At 53.2% G+C, this 18,867-nt stretch overlaps 1 protein-coding gene across 2 annotated transcripts; it reads left to right on the top strand.

Annotated features, from left to right (window-relative positions):
* The first annotated feature begins 1,324 nt into the window (after positions 1-1,324).
* P2RX1 (purinergic receptor P2X 1) lies at positions 1,325-17,706 on the top strand. Of its 2 annotated transcripts, XM_040455601.1 has the most exons (12): positions 1,340-2,011; positions 10,908-11,055; positions 11,347-11,418; positions 11,861-11,930; positions 12,179-12,275; positions 12,575-12,655; positions 12,915-13,056; positions 14,790-14,917; positions 15,337-15,427; positions 15,855-15,920; positions 16,267-16,368; positions 16,481-17,706. In XM_040455601.1, the coding sequence occupies exons 1-12, from the start codon at positions 1,875-1,877 to the stop codon at positions 16,544-16,546; spliced, it is 1,200 nt and encodes a 399-aa protein (XP_040311535.1). In that variant the 5' UTR covers positions 1,340-1,874; the 3' UTR covers positions 16,547-17,706. The 2 variants fall into 2 exon arrangements, with proteins under 2 accessions (XP_040311536.1, XP_040311535.1); XM_040455602.1 differs by lacking the exon at positions 12,575-12,655 and having other exon boundaries at positions 1,325-2,011.
* Positions 17,707-18,867: the final 1,161 nt, after the last annotated feature.

The following is an 18,867-nucleotide window of genomic DNA, read 5'->3' as shown; positions in this document are numbered from 1 at the left end:
GAATAGGCCCTTTTGTGTGGGATCAAGACCAGGCCGAGGGGATGTGATCCCCTTAGGTCTGGCTCCCAGCATCTCTGGATTTTTTTGCTTAGAAAGTCCCAGGACATGGTTCTGGCCTGCCCTGCTTGACGGTGGCATTGGACACACAGTCGAGTCTGAGACTGGCGAGACTGATCTGTCTGAAAGGGGGATTGGCCCAGGGTGCTGCAAGAGGCCACGGACCCGCCCTCGGTTGGGGCCTTTGCCATCCAGAGAGCAGCTCTGCTCAGGCACACCTGGGATTTCCAGCCCTTGGGTCTGGTTCCCTGACTAGAGCAATTTCCCAGCTAATTTCCCAGCCATGAAGGAGACTCTTATCAGCCCTCAGGGTGAGGCAGTTTGGACTGCAGGGGAGCGCCCCACACCCCTGGGACACCCAGCCTCCACCTCCCACCTCCAGAGGAAGTCCCAAGGACACCTGGCCTGGTTTGAGGGGCAGCCAGCAAGGCCTTCCTGCTTCAAGCTGAAGCCTCCAGTACCGCCCAGGGTGAGCTTGGGCAATTCATTTCTCTTCTCTGAGCTCATTTCTTCATCTGCAAAACAAGGCATGGGGTTGGAGGAGGCCTCTGGCTCTAGGGCTCCAAAAGCGAACATGAGGCCTCTGCCCCATCCCAGTCCCCGGGGCCTTGCATTCCTGCCCTGAGCTGGGGTTGAAGACAGGGATACAGAGGGGCTCTAACCCAAGATCAATAGTGGCCTCTGGTTTTTGTTTTTGTTTTTGTTTTTGTTTTTGTTTTTGTCCTCAGCATTATTGGGACTCACCTGGCTAGGGCCTCTACCTATGAAAGAAATCCATTATCATCCCCATTTCACAGATAAGGACACAAGCTCAGACAGGTGAGGCAAATAACCCAAGCCCTCACGGGCAGCTAGTGGCAAAGCCAAGGATATTAACCAAGGCCGTCTGCTGTTAGGCTTACCCGGATGCATCTGAGGGAGCCCTATGGCAATGTGTAACTGATGTGGCCCTTGACTCTTCTAGGCACTTGCCTCCCTCTGCTTGTTTCAGGGAGGTGGAGGCCTGGCTAGGACAGGACAGGGCAGGTGATGGGAGAGGAGAGGTAAGCTATAGAGATGCCAGCCCAATGCTAAGGTTGATTGGGCACAGGCCAGGCTTGGACTCGGACAGGTGGATGGAAGGTGGTCTACAAGGACAGAGGTGGGGGTCCTGTCACAGGCTCTGGAAGTATCAGGTAGCTGGACCAGAAATGTCCTGCGTCCTCTTCTGCTCTCCTGGCCGCAAACCTCCCAGGGACTGAGCTCCCCACCTGGGGCCACAGGTAGAGTGAGAAGGATGTTTGGATATGGGGATGGATCCCCGGTTTGGGGAGGGCTTCAGCCTGAGGCCACTCCACCCAAGCCCTTGGCCCTGTTCTGTTCTGTTCTGCCAGGTTCGTTGGGGGTTGACAGCTTTATCTTTGCCTTGTGACGAGTGGCCTGTGGTTTTCCTGCCAACAGCTTCTGTTTCCGGAGGCTCAGCAGGGCCGAGGCGGAGCCAGGAGGGGCAGTGGGGCTGGGCCTGGGTGGCCCCACTAGCCCCGCCCCCATCCATCTTTGGGAATTTATTTGTCCACAGACAGGGCTGGCCCACAGTCCATTGCCTGCCAGGGGCCAAGAGCTGCTCTGACCACCCAAGGATTCTCCTTCTCAATCCAAATGCCTCCAACTAACCCCTGACTCCTGACCTCTGGCCCCAAGCTGCCTTGCCCTACCCTTCCTAAGGGACCAGGAAACCCCTAGAAGCTCCACTGTAGACGTGGGCGTTGACGCTGGTCTCACCTCAAGAGCAAAGGCTGTGCAAGGCGCTCAGTTCTCAGCCCCTAGCCTGGCCCACCATGGCACAGCGGCTCCAGGATGAGCTGTCTGCTTTCTTCTTTGAGTATGACACTCCCCGAATGGTGCTCGTGCGCAACAAGAAGGTGGGCGTCGTCTTCCGCCTGATCCAGTTCGTGGTTCTGGTCTACGTCATCGGGTGAGTCTGGGCCCCCTAACTGCCACCCTCTTGCACCAGCTCCCAACCTGGGCCTTTTCTCCAGGCTCGGGGATGCCCCCCCGGATCCCAATGAGCCCCTCTTTCTCTCCATCGGTTGTCATCCTCCGTGACAAACTGTAGTGCTATTCAGAAAGAATGGAAGCCTGATAACTCACTGTCAAGATGGGGACACTAAGGTAGAGAAGGGAAGCCTTGCTCTGGGTCATATGGTGAACAAGAAGCAAAGCCGTTGGGTTCTAAGGAACTGACTCACTGTTAACAGTCTCTCAAGTGGTGAGTGGCGCTGGAGGCCAGGGCCCCAGCAAACCACATCCAAGTCTTACTTCTGACCACCCAGCCAAACTGGCCACTACTAAGAGATGGAGGCCGCACCCCATTTTATAGGCCAAAGAGGGAAAGGCCCTGCTTCCACCTGCCCCGCCTAAATTAGAGGCATCCTGCAATATTTGAGACCCCCAGGGCAAAGAAACTTCCAAATTCAGAACACCTGACACCTAAACGGCGGCATGTCAGGCAGAGGTTGGAGGTCAGTTCAGGTTGCAGGGATGACTCCTCCTTTATGGGCATCTTGAGACCTGTCCCGCTGAGGCAGAAGTAAGGTGGGAGTCCCCTGCAGTCTGGCTGTCCTGGGAACCGTGCAAAGGCCATCTTCTTAAGATCAGCCTTGCTGTCCCAGAAGCCAAGACAGGCCTGGCAGGGGCTTACCCATGTGTGTGCTTGTGTGAGCACGTGTGTGTGTGTGTGTGTGTGTGTGTGTGTGTGTGTGTCTGTGTGGTGTATGTATCTGTGTTGTACCTAGAGCTCTGTGTGGATGCACGTGTTCTCATGTGTCTGGGCATGTGCCTACTGGGTGTGTCCCTGGGGTTGGGTATCCACATGACGCACGGCCTGTGGCTGAAGTGGTTAGGTACCTTACGTGTTCATCCCTGCATGTGTGTGGAGGTGGGGAGATCACCATGTCCACTCACAGTGATGCGGCAAAGGGTTCTTGAAGGCCCTAGGGCCACTGAAAGGGTTTCAGCTCCTGCTGAGGGGTTGAGGGATGCCCGGCAGAATCATTTTGCTCTGTGATTCTGAGGGCCCTGCCCCTCTGCTCTCCATATCCCCATTTTTGTTGTGGGACCAAACCAGGACTGCTGACTGGAGCCCAGGGCAGGCTGACCAGGAGGCCAAACAGTGACCATATCTCTCTGGTCCCTCCAGGGCCTCTGTTATCCAAAACAGCCTTCCCCCTACCCCCATCTGGCCCCCAAGGTCTCAGAGCTGGTCAGGTGGAGTCAGAGCCAGGACCTAGGCCTCTGATACCTTCTGCTCACAGCCTCTGCCTCCCTGCTGCTCACAGACCAGTTTGCCATCTGCAGTGTCATGTGAGCTCTTCCAGAAAGGAGCAGTGGGTCCCAGCTAGAACTGAGACCTCCTGCCCCCAAGACTTAATGCTGCCTTCTCCTTTCCCACCTCACACGGGCTCTGAGAACTTTGCAGTGAGGCACTGATGCTATGATGCCAGGCACAGGACAGGCTTAAAAGTTCATCCTTAGCTGCACTCCTGATCCTCCAGGGAAAAGAGAGGTTGCCCACCCAGGCCCAGCCCATCCTTCACCCAAAGAGATGGGAGACGGTTGTCCTCACTGTGACCCCCGTGGCTCCCTATTTCTGCTTTCAGGTCAGCACTGGGACCAGCGCCAGGACCCTCTTGTGTGTTGGTCACAGCCTGTCAGAGGGAAAGGGACAGTCCTCCCCTCCCACCACCCCACCCCTAGCTGCACCATATGCCCCAAGCCACCATTCAGTCCTGAACACATACTTCCAGTAACAGGGACCTGCCTACTTCCCTCCTTCCTTTCCTCCCTCCCCAGGACAGTCTACTCAGTTTCCAAATGGATGTGGCCTCCTCAGTGTTGGTGATGCTCAGAGACAATGAGTGATTTAGTGTGGATCTCACAGCTAGAAAGAGGCTGAACCAGCTCTGAATCCAGCTGCAAGTTTCCAAAGTTGGCCTTGAGATCCTGAAAAGGAAACATCCACAGAGAGGGGTACCGACTTGACCAGGCGTATAGCAGAGAGAGGAAGGCAGGGTGTCCTATGATACCCACCCCCCCCACAACCCCACCCACAAGCCCAGACGTCCGACTCCTGCTGTCTCTGGCACCCTCATCTGGCCACTGCCCACTGCTTTGCTAACCACTCAGCTGGAGATGGAAACCAGCCTGGACTTGGTCTTACTATCTCAGGTTTCAAGTTCCCAGCTGTTCCACAAAACAAGGGCGGGGAGATCCCCTCTAAAGATATTGTACACAGGCGCATTCCTGAGGAGGAATGGCCTTTCTTTACTTACCCACCCCCCCTTCCCAAGGCCGCTGTCTGTCTGGTCCTGTGGTTGCTGCAGGGTACAAAAGGGAGCATGGGAGAAGAGCCAGACTTCTGCATTCCAGAGACAAGGGCACAAACAAGATGGGGGATGGACGGACAGAGAGACAGACCTGGACAGAGGGACAGACATTGGAGCACAACCATTCCGATGAAGAGACAGGTCCTGAGACTTAGAGATGGAGAATTACTGAGATGGAGGCAGAGAGGCTGAGATGCTGAGAACCCGAACAGACTCTGAGGAGGGAAACTGAGGCTGTGTTCTCTATCAGTCACACTCTTCTGGGAAATCCATGGCAAGTGGAGCGAGCAAGTGGGCCTGAGGCCCCAGCGGGCTGAGCTAAGCTGTTACTCTTTTTGGCTCAAATTAAAATGGTTAATTTGTGGGGCACCTGGGTGACTTAGTTAAGCATCCAACTCTTGATTTTGACTCAGGTCATGATCTTGCAGTCTGAGATCAAGCCCCGGGTTGGTCTCTGCACTGAGTGTGGAGCCTGCTTGGGATTCTCTCTCTCCCTGTCTCTCTGCCCCTCCCCTGCTGTGTTCTCTCTCTCTCTCTCTCTCTCTCTCTCTCTCTCTCTCTCACACACACACACACACACACAAAGTAAATAAATAAACATAAAATATTTTTAAATGGTTAATTTGCAGTTAAAACTATCTCCTGGGTGGTGATGCGCTCTCTGGAACTCAGCATATAGGCTGTGGGCTGTCATCCATGACCTATCAGGCCCATCCATACAAGGAGCATACTGGGATATGTCCCTGCCTGGAGGGCTCTGGTTTGGAGAAGAGAGAGGTCTGGCTGCAGCTCACAGGAGAGTCCCAGTGGGATTTGTGAATGCTGCTTGGTAAGAGGAGTGTGGGAAGGCTTCCTGAAAGAGGCAACACAGTGGCGGAACCACCTTGAGCAAAAAAGCCTCGGGGCTATAGTCCAGGAAAGCCTGTTCTTGGCTTTCCTAACCCCCTGTGCACCTCCACACGGAGTGCTTGAGAATTTCACGTGCTTCCAAGATTTTCAGATGAATCCTGGAACACACCAATCAGGGATTAGGATAGATACAAATTATTGCTGGGAAAAATGGATTCAGGGACATTTCTACAGCATCTTCTCTGTGCCTATTTCTGTGTTGGGCTCCATGAGAAAAAGGTGGGGTACAGGGTAGGCAAAGGAAAAATGAGGAGTGAAGAATGAGTTGGCCAGGACTTCTTTGGTTCCTAGTGAAGAGTGGGGCTATTGAGTGGTTTATATAACTGGAAAAAAAAAATCAAAGCAGGATTTGGGCCTGGCTGGATCCTCCATGATGAGAGCACAGGAAGAGAAAGTTCCACAGGGAAATGGTGGGGAGTTCAGGTTGGTCCCACTTAGGTTCTCCAAAGAAGCCAGGATCTTCTCCCCTTCCCCACTCTGCCATCCTCTGGGCTTCATTCTTAGGCAGTCTCTCTGTCCTCATGGTGGCAAAATGTCCCCCAGCAACTCCAGGCTGATGTCCCACCAGCTTAGCCATCATTGGGGCATAAGACTGTATCATTTTCCAGAGTTCCAGCAAAAGTCCCAGATCCAACTCTTACTGGCAGGGGTTAGGTCAAGGGCCTACCACAAAACCAATTGTTACGGTCAAGGAAATGAGATACTCTGGTTAGTAGAGTCTGGTTGTGTGACTACATGGTCCAGGCACTCATGCTGGAAAGCAAGGTATGGTCAAAGGTCCTGGGGCAGGAAAGGAACAGCAAAAGAGTCACTAGGATTAGGCTGTGGATAATGAGAGAACTGAAGGGAAAGGAAGTGGAGGGTGAGAACAGCCACTGATCCAGGCCTCTGAACGCCAGGCTGAGGAACATGGGGAGCCATAGAGGGTAGTGGGGAGCCATAGAAGGATGTCTATCAGGGGAAGGTCCAGGGCAGGCAGGTGTTGGGGTGGGGGTGGAGGCCAGAAGTGGGCAGCTGTGAAGAGGCAGCAGTGATAAGAGGACAGGATTACACCATGCCCAGGCAGAAGCAGTGACCAGAAAGACAGAAGTGGTCACCCTAGTGGGCTCCACACCAGGGAGGTATGTGTGGAGGGAGCACCCACTGCTTAGTTTCGGCACATCATCGCTGCAGGCGGACATGGGCCCAGATCAGCCAGAGTTTTTGACTTCTCAAGAGCAGGGGGAGATTGGAATTTATGGGCAAAAGGAACCTCTTGGTGTTTAGACGTGGGTGACTCATTAAAACTGTTTAAAAACACAAATTGTCAGCCTGACTTACCTGCAGACTGCAGGTTGATTAACCTCTGAACACTCAGCATGGGTCCCAGCTGTGAATTCAGTCCTTCTCATGCCTGGAGTCTGGTCTTAGCCCTCCCCAAGGCTTCTGTGCCCCATAGCATGTGCCTGGGCTGGTCACCTGCTGCCTACAGTCCATGGGTACACCTTGTGTCCCACCAGCCACAACCTACCCTCCCATCCCATGCCCAAGTTCCCTTGGCATCTGCCCCAAAGAATGTGGGGATAATGGAGAACGAGGGTGTGAGGATGATACCTGGGCTTTGAGGGGGATACAGTAGGTATGGTGCCGTCCTCCAAGATGAAGGCACCGGAGGGGCAAGTTCTGTGGGGACATGAGGCATTCAGGTTGGTCCCACTGAATTTTTGTTTTGAGATAGAAGTCAAATGCCATAACATTCACCCTTTAAAAATATACAACTCCGTGGTTTTAGTATAATCACACAGTTGTCCAACCACCACTATCTAGGTCCACAAAATATTCACGAGTCCAAAAAAGAAAGCCTACACTTCTTAGCAATCACCCTCCATTCTTTCTCTCCCTACAGCCTATTTTGCCTACTCTGGACATTTCATATAAATAAAATCATATAATATGTGGCCTTTCCCATCTGGCTTCTTTCACTTAACACAATATTTATTAGGTTCATCCATGTTGGTTGTAACATGTATCAGTAGTTCATTCCTTTTTCTGGCTGAATAATATTCCACTGTATGGACATACCACATTTGGTTTGTTCATTCATCAGTGTACGGTCATGTGGGTTGTTTCCGCTTTTGCCTCTTATGAATAATGTTGCCGTGAACACTTGTATACAAGTGTTCGTGTATACAAGTGTTCATACAGACATATTTTCAGTTCTGTTGGGCACATACCTAGGGGTGGAATTGCTGAGTCAATGGTAATTCCATGTTTAACTTTTTGAGGAATTGCCTGTTTTGAAAAGGGTTGAGTTTGAGTTTGAGGTGCCTGTGTGATATCTGGGGTGAGGGACCAAGAAACAGGGAAGGAATGTGTGTCACAAAGCAGTGGGCCATGTAGACATGTATGTAAGTTCCTTGAGTGCAGAATTTTGGTTTGTTTTGTTCACTTCTGTATTTTTAGTGCCTAGAACAGTGAGTAAATAACAAATAAGTAAGTATTTGTTGAATCACTAAATGAATGTGTGGAATTAGATCTCTCAGGAGAGGTGCAGAAGTAGGGATAAAAATCTGGGAACACAATGTATCTGTGACAGCTCGCACGAGGTTCTGTCTGGGCTGAGGATGGCAGCCAGGGCCATGGGGGCAGGTGGACATTTAGAGAGAAATCACTGACTCGAGACAGTGAAAATAAGAGAATTATTTATTACATGCTTACTGCATGGTCATTTCCTTAAAGAGAACTCATGGGAACATCCCCTAGTCACCTAGACTTGTTTTCTTCCTGGGGCCCAGCCCACAGTTGAGTGCATGGTAGGGCCTTGCTCATATTTGTTGAATGAACAGCATTTTTGAGGTAGGTGCCACCAACTCTGTTTTACTGAGAAAGCCAGGACTCAGAGAGGTTTTGTCCTTAGCCTGGTGAGGCTAAAGTCACACAGCTGCCAAGTGGCAGTGCCGATACCCTAATCTTGGCTTCTATTCCCTGGGGGTGGGGGGGGGGCACTTGGCCAGTCCCTCTTGGCCAGTCCACTATGTGCCGTCTTCCATGAGGGGCTGTCTGAGAAAAGACTCGGGACAGGGTATTGCTGAGGATGAGGTGGAAAGAATGAGAAAGATAATGTCTGGAAAAGGAGGGACTTCTGAAGATGCTCATGTCTTTGGCATCAGACCCCCTTGATGGTGACAGCTAGGCCAGGTCAAGGTAAGCATGGGGGCGGGGGGCTGATGCCACGGTTAACCCATTATTATCAGAACCGAGGTCATTGATGTCAGATTGACTTTACCATTTTACCCCCATGATTGACAGTCCACGGGGGCGGGCATAGCCGAGAGTGACTGTATCAGTCCCTGCACACAGCCGTGGTGTGGCTCCACTCTCCTGCCTCCTAGCAGACATGCTGATGCTGGGCTGTTCAGTGGAGAGGGGCAGAGACCTGGGCTGGGACCTCAAGCCTGGGGTCTGCCCCTGACTCGGGAAGGACACTCCCTCAGACCTCCGTTTCCCCATCTATACTGTAAGGAGTTGGTATTGGACCCAGAGAGAAATTCTATTGAGATGTTGGATGGGGGCGGCAGAGAGGGAGGCCTGTGACCCTCTTATAGGGGATCAGGACATGGAGCAGCTCCCCATCACCCCCAACAGCTCCTCTGAGCTTGGGCATGAATCCAGAATCGTCCCTGGAGGAAAGAGGTTAAGGAGGGTGGCAGTAGGTGATGTCCCCAACTCTCCCTGATGAGGCTGGAAGCACTGAGGACTCGAGGCCTTTGTCATGCCTCACCTGTTTCCATCTGGGACCTGCAGGGGGCAGCAGTGACCATGCTTAGGCTTGGGGGCACCTCCAGAGCCAGGCTGAGGGAGGGACTTAGAGAAGATGAAGAATGGACTATGGGACGGGAGAGGGACGGACGGGTGTGATGACTTCTGGGCCCTGGGGCAGGAAGACAGCCCCCAAAAAGCTAGCACTGACTCTGGGGCTAAGATGCCCAGAGAATTGCTATCAGGCCTGAGCTCTGGGACGCAGGAGAGAGGCTTTGAGCTCTGCTTGGACAGGTGGGCTGAGGGTAGGGTGAGGGATGAAGGGGATATAAACATACCTGCCTACAGTCAGACACAGCCACAGGTGTGCTTACAGATTTCCCCTGGAGATACATAGCTACACACTCTGACGGGCACCACACATGGACAAACACACACACACAGAGTTACCCTGAATCTCCATGCAGTCTCTCCTGAAGGAAATGGGGCATACCCAGGATCCTCAGTTGTTAAGTAACAGAAACCAAACCCAAATTGGCTTAAATAAAGAAAGGGAATTTATTAGCTAACGTAACAGAAAAGTCCAGAAGTAAATTTTTTTAACATGCCTCAGGCATGGCTAGATCCAGGAGCTCAACCATTATCAGGAGGCTGCCCTCTCCATCTCCTGGCCTGACTTCCCTCTAAGTTGGCTTCATTCTCAGGTTTACTCTCTCTGTGAGGTAGCAAAATGCCTAACCTTAGTTTTGGTCTTATAGCTACATTGTTTTGCTATCCTGCAGGAAGGATGTCTCTTTCCCAGTAATTCCCAGAAAAACCCTGGCCTCATTGCTGAAACTCCCCAGGTTGTGTGTCCATCTTTAGACCCATCACTGTTGCTAGGGCAATGGAACATTGATTGGCAAGCCTTGGTCGTGTGCCCCACCCTCCAGCCCCCAAGGTTAGGACGGAGGTAAATTTCACTGAACCTCCCAGATAGAAAGTGAAGAACCTAAAGCAACAGGGGTTCTTCATGCTGGAAGGGAAGGCCAGAATGTCCCAAGACAGCTGGGAGGCCTCCAGCCTGAGTCACTCCCACAAAGGCCTCAAATGGAGCCAGATAACACAAGGTCTTCAGAGGGCCACTTGCCCCCCTCTGTTTCTCTTCCAGTCCCCCTTGCCAGGGGCTCCCAGCATGGCTGAGATAATCATAGCTAATGTCTCTACAGCACTTACCGCACCTGCCAGTCCCCACTCTAAGTGATCTATGTGCATTAAGTCACAACAAGTACTATTGGTACTATTATTATTATCCCCATTTTACAGATGAGGAAACTGAGGCATAGAGGGATTGAAGAGTTTATCCCAAATCACACAGCCATGGGTAGTGTAGCTGGGGTTCCAATGCAGGCTCTTGGGCACCAAATACCAGGTTCTCAGCCATCATGCTCTGCTAGGTCTCGGTGGGAGAATCTTAGGAAGGAAGGAGAACTCTGGCATAAGGATTATGGTCTCAGAAGCTTGGCCTCCAGGCTCCAGAAAATCCTGCTTCTTGGAATAGGATCTGAGAGAGTCCTTCAGCGGTTCTCCTCCCTGGGAATTAGTATTTTCCCGGGGAAAAGCAGGGTGGAACTTCAGGTACAGGCCAGCTCAGGGAGGCAGGTGAGGCTCTCCTGCCCCCAGCCCAAGATGTTAGCTTTAGGAGCAAAGAGTGGCTCAGAGATGCTTCTGGAGACAGGAGGGCAAAGGATTTGACATGTCTAGCCGGTGCCAGCAAGGGTAGCAGCCCATGTAACCTCATGCCATCTTTGAATGGTTCTGCCCAGCTCTGGTCGTTTTAACCCCCAAAACACTCCACAGGTGGGTGTTTGTCTACGAGAAAGGCTACCAGACCTCAAGTGGCCTCATCAGCAGCGTGTCTGTGAAACTCAAGGGTCTGGCCGTGACACAGCTCCCAGGCCTGGGCCCCCAAGTCTGGGATGTAGCTGACTACGTCTTCCCAGCCCAGGTGAGCTGGCTCAGGAATACACCTTCCACCCACAGGGCCTGGTTCAGAGCAGGATTGGACTCTGTCCAATAACAGATGGGACCAGTTCAGCTCCTAGCTCCCTCTGGGCCTCAGCTTCCCTAACCAGCAAAAACAGGTTGTTATATCATCCCACTCTGCCATCATCGGTTATGGAGGCTGCTGGGTATCATGTGGATTCTGGGGGCTTGTTGGAGCCGTGCTTGGGTTCTGGGGGGTGCTGTTCTCCCAACTCAGAGCCCTGGTCTCCCCTCCCCTGCCCCTCACTTCCAGGGGGACAGCTCCTTTGTGATCATGACGAATTTCATTGCAACCCCCCGGCAGGCTCAAGGCTACTGTGCAGAGGTGAGGACTGCTACCATCCCCTCTCCCCGCTTCCTGGACCCAGGGAAAAATAACATGGAAGAGAAGGTCCCCCTGGGGGTTGAAGATAGGATTCCCAAGGAGACTGCAGTGGTGAAATTTTAGGCATAGACTCACACGAAGTAACAATCCGAGATTTCCCTCCCAGCTGTGTGTCAAGCAAGATGCTGAGCCTCAGTGCTCACCGAATCCCCAAACCCTAACGTCCCTGTACCCTGCCAGCTGACACTGGTAATAGGGCAGCTGGACATGAGCCCAGAAGGGTCCTGGGAGGGGTCTGGGGGGAGGAGGAAGCTGTAAGCAAAGTTCACCCCAAGGTGCTCCAAGATTGCCCCACGACTTCCCTAGGGCCCTGGGGGTGAGAGGAGAGTTTCTTAGAACCCTACCCAAGGGGCCTAGGACCAGCAACTCTCCCTTCCCTTAGCACCCGGAAGGGGGCATATGCACAAATGACACTGGCTGCACCCCAGGGAAGGCAGAAAGGAAGGCCCAAGGTAAGCTCAGCCTCCTCCTGTCCCCCTGCACAGCCCTGAAGCTCCAAGCTTCCTCCACCAGCAGATCCTTCCTGCTCTCTCCCTTGCTGCCATCCTAGCCTTGGCCTACCCTGTCCCAGACCCAGACACATTTCTGTCCTCAGGTTTCTGCTCTCGGGTGTCCCATCACTGGGGGCTCTTGTGGATGAGGGACCTCCTCTGTATCCCCAGCTTGGGATGAGCACCCACGGGTTCCTCCCTTGCTCCAGGTATCCGCACAGGCAAGTGTGTGGCCTTCAATGACACTGTGCAGACATGTGAGATCTTTGGCTGGTGTCCCGTGGAGGTGGACGACAACGTCCCACGGTAATGTCTTATCCATCCAGGGAGCTAGAAGCAGGTTCCCTAACCCAGACAGAGGGGCATCTGGATCCAGTTCTGGAAACGATCTGTCCTGCCTTCTTCCAACCCCACCCTTACCCCATCTGTATGGCCCAAGCCAATGATCCCCCTGGCCCCTGGTCATTCAGCATACCCATCCCCCACAAAGCCAAGGCCACAGGAAGATCCCATAGGTTATCACACCCCCATACCCGTGACAAACTCTGGTGGGCGCACGGGGGACTCCTGGGGAGGGGGCAGTGAGTGAGTGCAGTCTCCTCCAGCCCTGCCCTTCTCCAAGAAGCCGAGAACTTCACTCTCTTCATCAAGAACAGCATCAGCTTTCCACGCTTCAAGGTCAACAGGTTTGTGGGAAAAGGGGGCAGAAATGCAGGAGCCCCTCGAGGCTGTTCCAGCTGGTCTTGACTGTCTCTGTCACCTTCTACTCTTGCTGATTTCACTCTGGAGACAGAAGCCTGAGCTGGGCCCCTCGGGTGGGCTGCTTTTAGTCTCCAAGGGCGGGGTTTAGTGGAATTTGTGACGGATCCCCAGAGCTTTGGGGCATGGTGGGCAACCTCCCAGCTGGCATTCTGCGGCCACTGATGCTCTCCACTCCCATTATAGGCGCAACCTGGTGGAAGAGGTGGATGCGGCCTACATGAGGACCTGCCTCTATCACAAGGCCTTGCACCCACTGTGCCCCGTCTTCAAGCTTGGCTATGTGGTACAAGAGTCAGGACAGAATTTTAGCACCCTGGCTGAAAAGGTATGGTGCCAGGCGAGTGAGGAAGGCTGGGTCCTGGGATCACCAGGTCAACGAAGGCTTTTAAGTCGCAGGTGATGCCCCCCTCCAGCCTCTCTGGTGAGGGCTGAGTATATATATGCATCTATTCCCTAATATTGGGCACTCCTGAGGGTCAGGCCTGAGTCCTCAGCCAGCCTGGCATGGACCTGACACGGAGGAGGCACCCAGAATGATTGGATGTGGGCAGATCTTATCACCTGGATGTTTGCTGAGGTCACACTGTTTTTTAAATATTAGATAAAAGCAGCTTGAATTCCATGACCCATGGCCCTGAGAAATCCTGCACCCTGCCCAGGATTCCTGGGAATTCCAGAAGCTGGAATTTGCACAGTCACCTGGGGCTCCGAGAGAAGCAGTACCTTATAAGGAGCGCAGACCTATCTGACTGGGTTCAAATCCTGTCTCTGCCCCTAACGAGCAATGTGACCTCAGACTAGTCTTTTACCTTGAGTGTGACTGAGCTTTTGCACCTACACAGTGGGTACAGTAACAGTACCAGGCTCAGGGGGGTTGTCTTGAGGATCAAGTGAGCTCACGCGTGGGACAGCACTTCAGTGCTGCCTGGCATGTGGCAACCCCCCCCCCCACCCGTACATGTTCCCACATGATCATTATCATCCTTCTCCTGCAGGTGCCCATTTAGGGCAGGAAATCAGCTTCTTTTCTGTGATATCACACATACACACACAACACGTCTAGCACAGGGGCCAGCAAACTTTTTCTTTAAAGGGCCAGAGAGTAAGTATTTTCAGCGTCGCAGGCTGTATGGACCGTGTTGCAATCACTCAAGTCAGCTGCTGTAGGGCAAAAGCAGCCACGGACGATATGCAGACAGACTCGGCCCTCTGGCCTCAGCTTGCCAAACCCTGGAGGGGGTTACGCTGTAGCAACACATGCCACCGAAAGCTGAATGTTGGACCTCCCTGTCCCTAAAATCTCCCCGTCACCTGCACTTCTTACCCCTCCCCATCATCTACAGATGCCTGCGTATCTGCCTCCTGCTTAGTTGCCCAGATCTCCTCTCACTCTGACCCCTTCCCAGCACTCCTGTTGCTCAGCCTAACCCCGCGTGTCCCTGATTCTTGCCTTGCCCAGAGGAGCTTTACTTGTTCAAGTTTTCTCTTCCTAGCCCAGGTCTTGACAGACTCACTATTCAACACGGTTGCCTTCCATGCTGTGACTTTCACTAGGAACTCAGGAGTCAGTGACAAATGAGACAGCCAGCCCCACCTTCATGGAGCACACAGTCTTAGAGGAGATGGGCTAATAATCACACGAAATAAATATATGATTTCAAAGTGGCAAATGTTCCAGGAGAAAACACAGAGGGAATAACAGGCACACATTTGAGACTGGAAGGTGTGGTTAGGGAAGACCCCTCAGAGAAGGTGACCACAAGATAAGAAAGAGCCAGCCTTTTGGAACTAAGGGAACTTTATGTGCAAAGGCCCTGAGGTAGAAAGAACTTGGTGTGTTCTAGAAACCATCGGAAAGTTGAAGTGTGATGGATGGGAGGTGGGGCCAGCGAAACTGACAGGACCTTCACCCTGAAGCAGTTTCTCGAAGTCTCTTCCCGAACAAACCAAAATTGCTCCCCCCACCCCCCGCCCCACTCAAGAGATTGCTGGCATCGGCATAAGACAGGAGTTTCTTGATCCCAAAATCCTGGATCTTAAACACCCGTGTCCCTGCAGGGCGGCGTGGTAGGCATCACCATTGACTGGAACTGTGACCTGGACTGGCAGGTACAGCACTGCAAGCCCATCTACGAGTTCCACGGACTGTATGAGGAGAAAAACCTGTCTCCAGGCTTCAATTTCAGGTGCCTGTCCCCCTGAACAGGTGCACCCAATTTCAGGTGCAGGACCCCACCGGTGCACCCTTCCTTGGGGTCCCAGAACCCCTTGAGGCCAAGCGAGTGTGCCCAGGAAGGAAGCAGAGGAAGCAGAGGAAGCCGGGCAGCTCCCATTCTCCTGGGACTGGGCCAAGCAGGGAGCCCGCAGGGAACGGGACCTTGGCAGCCTGAGCTCCGCCCTTTGAGGCCCGCCTGGCCAGGGCTGGCAGGGGAAATTGCCGACCTCAGGAGTTAGGGTGAAGGTTGAACACAGCATTCCTGGAATGAATGTTGGGGGGCATGGGACTGTCCTCACAAACCTCTGAGGGCTCCTGCTGAGCTCTGAGAACACCGGACCTGAAACTGTTGTCCATCACTCATTTCTGCAACCTCACCCTTTCCCCAAGGTTTGCCAGGCACTTCGTGGAAAACGGGACCAACCACCGGCACCTCTTCAAGGTGTTTGGGATTCGCTTTGACATTCTCGTGGATGGCAAGGTGAGTGTCCGGTGCGAGGGACAGCCAGAGACACAATCTCAGTTCCCGTGAGTGCTTGTTGGGGGTCCACGGTTATGGACAACGGGAAGTTGACTGGGCTTCATTCAGTATTTTTACTTCTAATAACAGATGGACCCGGATACCTGTTGAGGGCAGGTCTTTCCAGTCTGTGACCTCACCTCCTCCGCTACCTCCCTGTATCCAGGGAGGCAGAGCCAAGGTCAAAACCCAGTGCTTCTAACCAGCAGCTGGGTCCCCATGTAGAGCTAGAGCTGTGGGGAGCAGTCTGTGGGACCAGCTGATGGCGGGGGTGGGGGCAGATGGGGAGCCCCTTGCCCCAGGTCTGGCCTTAGGGTTTCTGAGAAAGGCCGCTTCTACCTGGCTCCTTCTGACTGTTAATTCTTCTCTCCCTGGGCCCTGCCACCAGGCTGGGAAGTTTGACATCATCCCCACAATGACGACCATCGGCTCTGGGATTGGCATCTTTGGAGTGGTAAGTGTTAGAATCACGGGGCCAATGTGCCAGGGGTTAGTCCCTCCTCCACCTCTCGGTGGCAGCCAAGTCTCTCACCCCTACTGTGCCTATCCCACTGCCTCAGACCCACAGTATGTCTGCAGAAACTGAGGCCCAGAGCTGGGGCAGGACAGAGGTGGGCTGGGATGATCTTGATGCCCTGAGGGAACAACAGAGCATCATCCCCGCCCCCCCCCCCCTTCAAAACCTAAGGTGTGGATAGGGCAGGACTGAGCCAGGCCCCCACAGCCAGTAGGGACTGATGTGGGCTGTGGAGGGCTCGGTCCTCGCCACCATGTTATATCCACTGTCTCGCTGGCCTCAGGCCACGGTTCTCTGTGACCTGCTGCTGCTCCACATCCTGCCCAAGAGGCACTACTACAAGCAGAAGAAGTTCAAGTATGCGGAGGACATGGGGCCAGGGGCGGTAAGAGAATCCCTGAGTTGGGCCTATCTGAGGTCTTAGGCCCATGTGTCTGTGTTGGGGGGCCAGCTGCTTCCCTGGGGCTGACTTTTTATCCCCTCCAATGCTTACACAGGGGGAGCATGACCCCGCGGCCACCAGCTCCACCCTGGGCCTGCAGGACAACATGAAGACATCCTGACCCTCGGCCCCTGACTCCTAACCGGACACAGCATGACACTTCAGGCGGGGGCCCTGGTGGGGTCCCAGCCAGGACACAGAGGTCTCCTCAGGAGCTCTCCAACCTCTTAGCCAGGCAGACACTAGGTTGCCTGCGGCTCAGCGTGGACACTGGGAGAGACCTGTGCAATTCTGGGCTCTGGCCCCAACTCCGCAACCTCCAAGGGAGCTTCACCCAGCCTCAGCCACTCCTGGTCTAGAGCAGCTGGGGCTGGGCAAGGCTCCTCTCACACTCCTGTGTCAGAGAAGTGTGCTTCTCTCTCTGGGCCCTCACGCTACCCCACTGCCTCACGTCTCTAGATCCATGCTTTCCCATATGGCAGACACTAGCCGTGATGACAATTTAAATTTATATTAACTTAAATTGAATAAAATACAAAATTCAGTTCCTAAAACTAGCCACATCACAACTGCTAAATAGACACATGTGTCTAGCGGCTGCCATATTGAACCACATAGAATATTGCAGAAAGTTCCATTGGACAGCTCTGCATAAGCCCCATTTCTTACTGGCCCCAGATTTTCCTAGGGAGCTTATCGACAGTGCAGGCACCTGGGGCCACCTCAGACCTCCTCAACCAGAATCTGTAGGGCTGGCCACAGATCTGTAAGGATGGAAAACTCCAGACCATTTTCAGGATATAAGTTCAAGAATTGCCTCTGATTAGGTATCAGATTCAGCCTGGGCCTGCATGGCCTCGCAGATGCAGGTACTGAGCAGGTGTGCGGTGTGTTTATAAGCCACGTGGTGTCTCACGTACACACCCCCATACACACACTCATCCACATGCACACCCCCTTCCCATCCACACTCTGTTTTTGAACAGCTAGAGCCCTGCAAACACAACCATCTAAACGTACCTATGCCCTCGAGTACAGACACATGGTCCATGCCACAGCACCTCCATGGGGATATGCTTCTCCCCAAGTGTGTCAGGCTGAGACCGTCCCTTCTAGCCATGAATCCTTACTCAGTTACCTCGGGTTGGGGTGGAGACCTGGCCAAATCCTGGGCTTCCTACTCCTGTCCCAGCCTCAGCGCCTAAGGCCTGCCCAGTTCTGTTTGAACACAAGGTCTGGGGAAAGTGAGGGGCGGAGTACAATAAAAGGAATGAGGACAAACCTCTGCCTTCTGTACTTTTCCCCACTTTTCCCTCTCTGAAACTAGGTGTCCCCATCTGTGAAATGTGGGGGGCCGAGTTGAGAGATCTCTGAGGTCCTCTGCATCTCTTGGTAGACAGTGGTGAGCCAATATTTACGTCTTCAGTCCAGCAGGGGCAGTACTGGAGGTTGGCTCACCTCTGTCCATGGGCCACTGTACCCGAACATTGGAGCTCTTCCTGGTCCTCCACATGCCCCTCCCACAGCTTTGAGAGGCCTGGCACCCGGACAAGCAGATACCCTCAGAAGTGGCCTCATGACAGCAAGGATAAGAATGGGGCTGGCTGTCCCAGGAGGGAGGTCTGAGAGAATCCCAAAGAGAGGAGGAAGGTCTTGAATGGAGGCAGTGTGGAGGGATTCTCCAGGGGCTCTGCTGTGACAAGACCTGCACACTAGACTTATGGCCAGGCAGCATCTCTGGGTACCCCCCCCCCATCACCGTGCTCTATCTAGACCCATGCTGTCCAATAGCAATGATGGAAACATTATCTGTGCAGCCCAAAATAGTATTCGCTAACCACATGTGGCCACGGGATACTTAAAACGTGGCTAGTACAACCAAGGAACTTAATTTTTAATTGTATTCACTATTTTTTAAGTTTACTTATTTATTTTGAGAGAGTGTGCGCGTGAGCATGCAAGCAGGGGGAGGCGCAGAGAGAGAGGGAGAGAGAACATCCCAAGCAGGCTCTGCACTGTCAGCGCAAGCCAGACGTGGGCTTGATCTCACGAACCATAAGGTCATGACCTGAGACGAAATCAGGATTTGGACACTTAACTGACTGAGCGACCCAGGAGCCTCTCATTTTATTCACTTTTAATTACTTTAAATCACCACATGAGGCTAGCGGCAGTAAGAAATGATATTGGATGACACAGGCTAGCCCCTTCCCTGTCCTTCAGGCCCTTGGCTTTCTACCCTCTTCCCCAGCCAAGAACCATCCCTCAGATTTTACAAGACAGGAATTCCTTCTTCTTCCCTCCGTTCCTTCTCCAGTCCTACCTGCTTTTGCAACTCCTGCCCTCTTCCCTCCTGAATGAGCAGAGGATTCCTCCTTTGTATCCAGCCCTTCTATCTAGCCCAGAGGCCTCCGGGTAGAGGCTGCCTCTCTTTTCTGCCAA

This window comes from Herpailurus yagouaroundi, unplaced genomic scaffold (genome assembly GCF_014898765.1).
Source record: "Herpailurus yagouaroundi ecotype Mexico unplaced genomic scaffold, PumYag 215, whole genome shotgun sequence".
Taxonomy (NCBI): Eukaryota; Metazoa; Chordata; class Mammalia; order Carnivora; family Felidae; genus Herpailurus; species Herpailurus yagouaroundi.
The sequence above is the reverse complement of the archived record's forward strand: the minus strand, read 5'-3'. Positions and strand labels throughout refer to the sequence as shown.